General features: G+C 33.0%; 1 protein-coding gene across 1 annotated transcript in view; it reads right to left on the minus strand.

Annotated features, from left to right (window-relative positions):
• The window catches only part of PTPRK (protein tyrosine phosphatase, receptor type, K), a 471,942-nt gene that overhangs the window by 249,877 nt on the left and 213,545 nt on the right, over positions 1-8,520 (minus strand). Inside the window, exons 7-8 of the mRNA XM_012660791.1 lie at positions 3,333-3,626; positions 2,192-2,265 (exon numbers count right to left, since the gene is read on the minus strand). Of these exons, the coding sequence (XP_012516245.1) occupies positions 2,192-2,265; positions 3,333-3,626 (368 nt within the window). The remainder of the gene's footprint in view (positions 1-2,191; positions 2,266-3,332; positions 3,627-8,520) is intronic.

Here is an 8,520-nt window from a genome sequence, read left to right on the forward strand (position 1 = left end):
TACTCATTTTAAAGCTCAACGATGACCTCAAGAGATCTGATACTTAACAAAATGATGAAAGGAACAGTATGCCAAATGAATTGTAAATAACAAACATCAGCCAAATTATGATATAACCAAGTTGATGATTTACCTAATTCTTGGAACTCTTAGAATATGAGAAATCTTTATACTTTTTTAAAGGCTTCCTGGTGGTCTAATATGTAGAGTATATTAAAATAACTACTTCAAAATAATCAATATTTATTCAATCAGATGATATTAATGATAAGACTCTACAATTATAATGTGGAGTACTCCCAGTCATAATTAAAATAGAATGGTTTATAGGTCTAGTATTCAGAACCATTAATAAAACTAGTATTCAGGCATGCAGAATAATATAGAATTATTAAAGTATATGAAAACTGCCTCAAAAAGTTATGTTTGGTGTCTCAAAGGTATAGTTTCTTGAGATTATGAAGAATTTTTAGAGCTTTGAAAAATCAGCTAATACCATAGTTAGCATAAATTATGCTCTATTTTGTTGATATGGCAGCTCAGGCTGAGGCCAATAGTGGTACTGCTAAAGTCTAAGGGACCTTAAATTTGGGGAAAAGTAAATGTATCTTTAAAAAGGGGATAAATGGACATCATAAGTTAGTGAACACTATGTAGTTTTACAACACTTATCAATTATATTTAATTTCTGCTTTTTAGAGATTGCTTAAAAATACTATACTTTCATAAGCTTTCCCTTTTCTAATAATAGAGCAAGATTAGCAGACATTCCTGATGAAGTGGTAACCATGGTTTCTCTCAAATCTACAACAGACTTTGTAAATCTAGTCTACAAGAAACCCACTTAAATCCGGCAGATACGACTCCTGAAGATATTAATTAACTATAACAAATATTCATGATAAAGACTCATCACACGTGAAAGACGATTTTAAAACAAACTTACCACAGTTGGAAGTAAAACTACAAACGACTGAACCCGACAGCATTTTATGCCACAAAGTGTACACAAATTAAATGTTTCTTAAAAAAAAAAAAATCAGATAAAAAAACCAATATAATTCCAAAATGACAAGGCATTTATAAGTTAGAAAGCAGATATGTTATTTTTACTCTATCTCTTCTTGCAAAGATAAAGTTATACTCTTGAATAAAATACTTCAAAGCACTTTATAGTCATAGTTTTACTTACCACAATTCAATGTTTACTCAGAACATTAGCATTTAATAGGGATAAATCAATGTTTATTAATACGTTTTTTACTCACTTATTACAGTATAACAAGCTTTAAAACATAATCTCATTTACTTGCAATCACCACAGCTCTCAATGACTAATTTTGAGTAATTCCCAAGCTAAAAAAAAATTATGGCACAATAGCAATACACTATGTGGTATTACTAATTTTTTAAAAAACCATTTTTTATTAAAGCAAAAAATAAAGAAGAGATATTTAAAAGAAAGAAATTTGGGCAAAAGTAGTCAACGGGAAGACCACTGGAATAGCAAATTATCACTGGTTATTATTATTTACATAAACATTATAAAGATTACATGTAGAAAAAAGGTAATTTTATTAGAAAACATATGTATGTCCATTACAAATAAATGGACTCCATTGTTCATCTTTTCACATTAGCATGGAATATTAATTTTGGAATAGAGACTGAACTACTTTTCAGTTTCCAAATTGTTTCCTATTTAAATGATTTCTCTGACTAGTTGAGAGTGTGGGGTCAACTTGGTCTATTCCTCAGAAAGTTTATTTCCTACCATAAAAACAATTTAGGTCACCTAAGATCAAATGAAAAGATGTAGCTGTACAGAATATTTGAAAAGCAAATGGTGAGATTTAGGCTGAGTCATGGAGATTTACCCAACATCTTTTAAGTTAAACTACCTTTCAACCACCAGGTACGACAAAAATCAGTGAATTATTAGACTATCGTCTAAATCTAAAACTAACAGTTATAAGCAGTTAAACTTCTTATTAGTGAATATCTTCCAATTGGTGCTATTAACATATAAAAATTGAGCTGGATTTAAAAAATATTTAAGTATTACAGTATATCAGGCAATTAAAATGTGTTTTGCTTTGGTTGTACATCAATGCTCTTGGTGGGTAGCTCAACAATACTGCAAATGATAAACAGATGCTCAAGAAACAAATGACATTTTATAGGTACTTACATCTTCACAGATCTCACAGTTTTCGTTTTCAATTTTCAGATATTCCAACATAATGCTTGATGAGTATATAAGGGCTGTCCAGAAAGTAACCAGCCATGTAATATGAATAATTACGAAAAATTATGGCTAGATATGGCCTCTTTAAACTAAAATTTAAACTATTTTCAATAATAAAATAAATACTGCACTCAAATAACTTAATTAAACTTAATAGCTTTATAGCTTTTGATAAATAGCTAAAAATTCCTCCCATTATAACATGGTACAGTAAGAAGCCAGGATGTTATTTATTTTTATTTCACTTTTTAGTCTTTGTGTTTTCTCCATAAGCTATTATTTTCAGCATTCTGTTTTAGTCACAGGAAGGGCAATCACAGGGCATAAAAATGTAAGGAAAATCTCTGTATATTCTACAGCAGGGTGTCAAGCTACTGAGATAATAATCCTCAACAATGGAATTTTCTGACCAGAATACTTACCTCACTAAGGCCTTGTACAGAGTAACTTTTTTTCTTTTTCTTGAGACAGAGTCTCACTCTTGTTGCCTGGGCTAGAGTGCCGTGGCATCAGCCTAGCTCACAGCATCCTCAAACTCCTGGGTTCAAACAATTCTCCTGCCTCAGCCTCCTGAGTAGCCGGGACTACAGGCATGTGCCACCATGCCCGGCTAATTTTTTCTATACATTTTTTTAGTTGTCCAACTACTTTTCCTATCCATTTTATATGATATGGCCTCCACACTGACTATAAGAAAATTATTGAGGAAGATAATTTCCACAGGGTAAAAAGGTATTCAGTATTTGCTTAAACTGAAAATGTCTTTTTTTTCCAATAATAATTTCAAGCAATACCTATCAGAGATATTTAGACCAAGTACATACCAGGCTCACCAAAATTCCCATGCAAGAAAGGATCCCAGATTCATATAATATTAGATTAATAATGGAAAAGCATTCGTGTTGCTTATAAATCAGCCAAATTATGATATAACCAAGTTGATGATTTACCTAATTCTTGGAACTCTTAGAATAGTGTGATTGTATCATATACCAAATAATCAGAACTTTTAATATTTGCATGTACACCGTAATTCTATGCTAGATTCTGTCGCAAAGTAGAATAGCCTGCTATTCAGTCTTACCTGCACATTTGGTTCTGGTGATTAATGGAGGTCCTGGCAGTCCTGTTCCACCTTCGCCAGGTCTCGTAAGCAGGACACGGATCTCATATTCAGTATCTGGATCTAAATGCCATAATTTATAAGTTGGAGCATTGACTGCATGGGTTTCTGTCCAGGATCCTGATGTCATTCGGTACTCTACTTCTTTCAGGATAATGGGACCATCACCGATGATCGAGTTAGCATTTAGTTGAATGAGCAAATATGTAGGCCCAACACCAAGCAGTTGAGGAGGAGCGATGGGTCTTGGCGGTTCTAGGAAAGATGAGTGTGTACTCTGATTAGTGAAAAATCTAAAATGTTATAATACATAGATATATTAATGTCTCACGAAGCCTACATGCTTAATGGACAATTTATGTAGGAGTACATGATAAATACTTAAAAGAAAACCAGGAACACGAATGGTATGGCAACTGTACTTTTAAAAAGCAAATAATTTTGCAGATGGCATGTGACCATTTTACCACAATTTTTTTTTTATTGAAAACATGTCTCTCTCCAGGAGATAAACATTTAAAGGCACAGTAAACAAGGGAAATAGAAAATATTTAGAGATAGATAGCTAGGATTAGCTTTAATTACTCAACAGAGTAGAGTTGATCTTTGACATTTTATTTCATTCATGAAATATGGCCAAGTGGTATTTTTTTTGTTGTTTTGCTTCCTATGCCTTGAGGGTTCCTATAGATAAGAGTAGAAGGAAGGCACAGCAAAACTGCACTCAGAAGCTGAGGCCAGGTGCTGACTTGTCTCCACACACCCACCTCAATTTACACCTAGGCAAAATCATGAATCACTATAGTCACTGACCTTTCAGACTACTATGTGATAAGGCAAGGCATCAAATACTAAACTCAAATGTCAAAGGTATACTGCAATTTAATTTTGGATAGCTTAAGATATTTTTGCTTGAAAGACACTTTGGGACACATTTCAATGTTTAAATTTATAGAAGTGATGAATGATATGTTATAACACTTTTTTTTCCTTAACAACAATGCAACTGAAACAAGATATCAGACTTTACGAAGGACACCCTGGCTACAGCTTCCTCCATGTGGCTGTCCACAGGGAATACTAAGTCACGAAGTTCCCATTAGTACATTTTGATCAGGTGGGGTTTTCTTAGAATTTTTGAACACTTCTCACACTTCTCAAGAAAGTTAAAAGATTTTAAAGCAAAGTGTTAATCTGAATAAGTAGTAATTGCTCAAAAATTGATTTAAATATTTTTTTTAAAGTCAGAGCAAATTACATAAAGGAAAACTATTAAATGCAACCACATAATGCCCTCACACTCCAACACATTCCAGGTGGGGGTGGACTAGAGAAGACACAGATAAAGGAAAGTTAAGAACACACAACCAGTATCTTTCAAATTGGATTTTCTATTTTAATGGCAATGCATTGTATGGAAAAAGATACAATACAAAAAAAGTCCATAAATAGGTTTCACCTTCTTATGCAGGTTTAAATGAAACAAGAATTTTCAGCTGCATCCCAGGATTTTCTTTTTAAGCCTAATTGTATAACAGTACAGTTTCTAGCTTCAAAGCCCCTGAATTACAAACATCCATAACGTAAGGAGTAAGACTAGTTTGCCCAGACCTCTGTTCAGGCTAACATTACTTTCAAGAATATTCCTTCAAAATTCATGACAAATATTTATTGAGTAGCTAACGAACTGCAGGGGTGATATCCATGTAATATTTTAGGGGAGACACAGTAACAATAAACCAACAAATTCATTACTTTAAACTGAGAGTTATATAGGAAACAAACAGAATACTGTGATAAAGACTAGCAGATGTAACACCCATTTTCTTTTTCCTATCCAAAATCCCCTGAAGAATATAATTTACTCCCTTCAAATAATCTCAGCTCATTATGGCAATAGTTTTTAAACTAATTACCAGCAGAACCACATGACCTTGTGATTCACTATGCTCGTGTTTAAAGTGAAAATAAAACTAAGATCAAAGAAGACAGCATATGCTATATAAACTACATACATTTTGAATTATTTCTATTTCTATGTAAATGTAGTTCTTAACACCTGATTTATAAATTTTAACCACAAAATTTATTCCTAATGGTTTGCAAGTTGTTTCGACAATAGGTAGTCAAAACTGTGTAGCAGGTGAACTATTTCTAATTTCACAACTGAACTCAATGGAGACGTTATTCTCAAAAAAAGTGTAAATAAAACCAAATAGTTTAGAATTTTCATTTATCAGCTAACATAAGATTGAGCTAACCATTTCACCAACTAGTCTAACACCTTTTATATTCAGAGTTTACAAAGGTTCTAGCAGATAGGGGAAAAGTTGGTTGATTATTCTCTAAACCCTAAACTAAAATAAAACTGAATAGAGAAAGGAACACAATAGAAAAAATGCAAATGTCTTCCCACACTATCTAAATGTTGCACATGTTTTAAGATGCAATCTGTATTTTGTGAATAAACTGAGTTGCCTCAACATGTGCAATGTTTGTTTTCATGCCAGATGGCTCATATACTAATTTTAGTAGGAAAAATTGCAAAATTCATAGTTCACTGAGGTTCTACCCCAGAGCAGCAATACCCTACTCATTTTAAAGCTCAACGATGACCTCAAGAGATCTGATACTTAACAAAATGATGAAAGGAACAGTATGCCAAATGAATTGTAAATAACAAACCTTGGTTGGTCTATAAATTTATAGGTATTATGAAACCTCACCTTATGTGTGTATATTGAATAATAAATCTCACCTGTCAAAACTCTGCACACCCTTGCTATGGCAAATAAGGAGAAAATCTAAGAGGAGAGCAGAAGATGGAAAGGAAGGGAGAAAAAAGCTACATCAAAAATATATTAGAAACAAATGAAAGAGTAAAGTATAATATTTCTTCATCATTTCTATCTTTAAGGGAGTGGCATAAAAGAAAATAAAATGTGGAGTCAAAAAGCCTAGTTTCAAAACTGTATGTATAATAATTACTGGGTAAAGTTAAATATGTTATCTAACTTCTTTGAGCTACAATTTCTTCATTTGTAAATCCTTACTTGAAGAATTTATAAAGACTCCACATTTCTAAATATATCAACAAGCCCTTTCTGTGAGGCCTATATGTTTTGCTTTGTTTTGTTTCTGCCACAGGGAATATACATTCTAAAGCTGGAAATGAATATTCAACACTAGTGTTACGTGTATATAAACAAATGAGTTTGATGTATTCCGGCTCTTGGCCTGAGGAAGGGCAGCAATTCACTCTGATCAGTTTTGTACCTCACTTGCTATGGTCAGGCAAAAAAGAGTGGGGAGGGCAGCAGTCAAATAATCAAAGCAATAACTCAAATTTGGAAATGTGGCAATGTTGAGAGATGATTAAAAGCATATACATTGATTAACAGCATGATTCTAAGAAGTGAAACCACGCATTAAAGAGACTAATATAGCCTTACATATTAAATTTTTTATGTTGGAGGTAAAAAGTAGCCTTATATTAGCATATGTATTATGTTTTTAGGCCCTTGAGAACAAGGAGGTTTATTTATAAAATCTCCATTTCAATAAATTATGTATGAATTTTAATCAGTTCACAAATGAATAAGTAATTGTTTTGCAGCAATATTAATATTCTTCATAACTTAATACATTACCAGATCTAGAGGTGTGGTATGAATAAATCCCAAATGTACGATAGGTATTAACTGAAGCATGCAATCCCCAAAATATAAGATAAACTTTGCCCATGTTACCAATTAACTTTCAACTAATGACTTACGTTCATTACTCCAGAAATGAACCTATTATAGAACCCCAATTATATATTCAAACTGCTATATTTGCTTTTATATTTCAAATAATTTTTAAGTGTCCTGAAATCCAATAAATCATAATGAAAGTATATTCTCATCCACTTATTCCTATTATAATGCTATTTTACAAACATATGTCACTTATTAAAATTCAATTAACTAATAAAATACAAAATCAGAAATAGAAGCCACTTATCAAGAAAAAGTCAGTAACAAAGTGAACGTCAAGCCAAATAACATTTCCGCATTCATCTTTTGAAACAGATGAACAAAATACCTTTCAATCCTATCTCCTTTCTAGTTGCTTATTTGTCATTGAGGCCTTGACATAAAGAATCCTAAGATTAACCCTTCCACTATAGAAGCAAGCAGTGATACTACATTAGTCTTCTATGGCTGCTGTAACAAATTACCACAAACTTGGTGGCTTAAAACGACAGAAATTCTCTCACAGTTCTAAGAAGCCAAAAATTTGAAATCAGTATTGCTTGGTCAAAATCAAGGTGTCAGAAGGCCATACTTCCTTTAAACAGCCTGGGAAAAAATCAGTTCCTTACCCTTTCTAACATCTAGTGGCTGCTGGTATTCCTTGTCTTCTAGGCATATCCCTCCAATCCCTGTCTTATTGCTCACGTTGCTTTCTCTTCTCCTGTCTGGAGTCAACTGTCCCCCTGCCATCCACTTCTATGGATACTTGTGATTGTATCTGGGGCCCCCCTGGATAATCCAGGATACTCTCCCCCTTTCACTATCTTTAACTTAATCACATCTGCAAACTTCACGGTTGCACATAAGGTAACATTCACAGGTTCCAAAGATTAGGACATGATATATTTGGGGCACATTTTTCAGCCTCCCACTAACATAGACCATGATTCTCATCCTTCTTCCTAGGAGATATCTCAGCTCCACTTTTTCTCAAGTTGGTAGGAAGCTTATGAGCAGAAAATACTTCCCCTTTTGAAAAGTTTCTGAGCTAGGTTAGAGCAGTAGAAATACAGAAGAGCCAGTAATTTAGCTATATATTCTTTGTTTTATTTGTTGTAAAAGGAAATGATAGAAATGATGAAAACTCTTACATAAAATGGCTACAGGAGTAGATGCTCCCTTACCATATCCAAATTCCTGCAAAATTCAACATTAGAATGTTTGCCTTGGAGATAGGATTACTTTTCTTATTTGCTACCATTTGTTTATTTAAATGAAAGAATTGCTTCAAAGTCAATTCTATTCTATTTCTGTATCATTCCCCTTGCTGAATTTTGATCCAGTTCTGGTTCCTGTTAAATAAGAAATTTACTAATTTTGTTCCCTATCACCTACTAGATGCTCAAGTAAAG

This window comes from Propithecus coquereli, unplaced genomic scaffold (assembly GCF_000956105.1).
Source record: "Propithecus coquereli isolate 6110/MARCELLA unplaced genomic scaffold, Pcoq_1.0 Scaffold68, whole genome shotgun sequence".
In the NCBI taxonomy this organism is placed as follows: domain Eukaryota; kingdom Metazoa; phylum Chordata; class Mammalia; order Primates; family Indriidae; genus Propithecus; species Propithecus coquereli.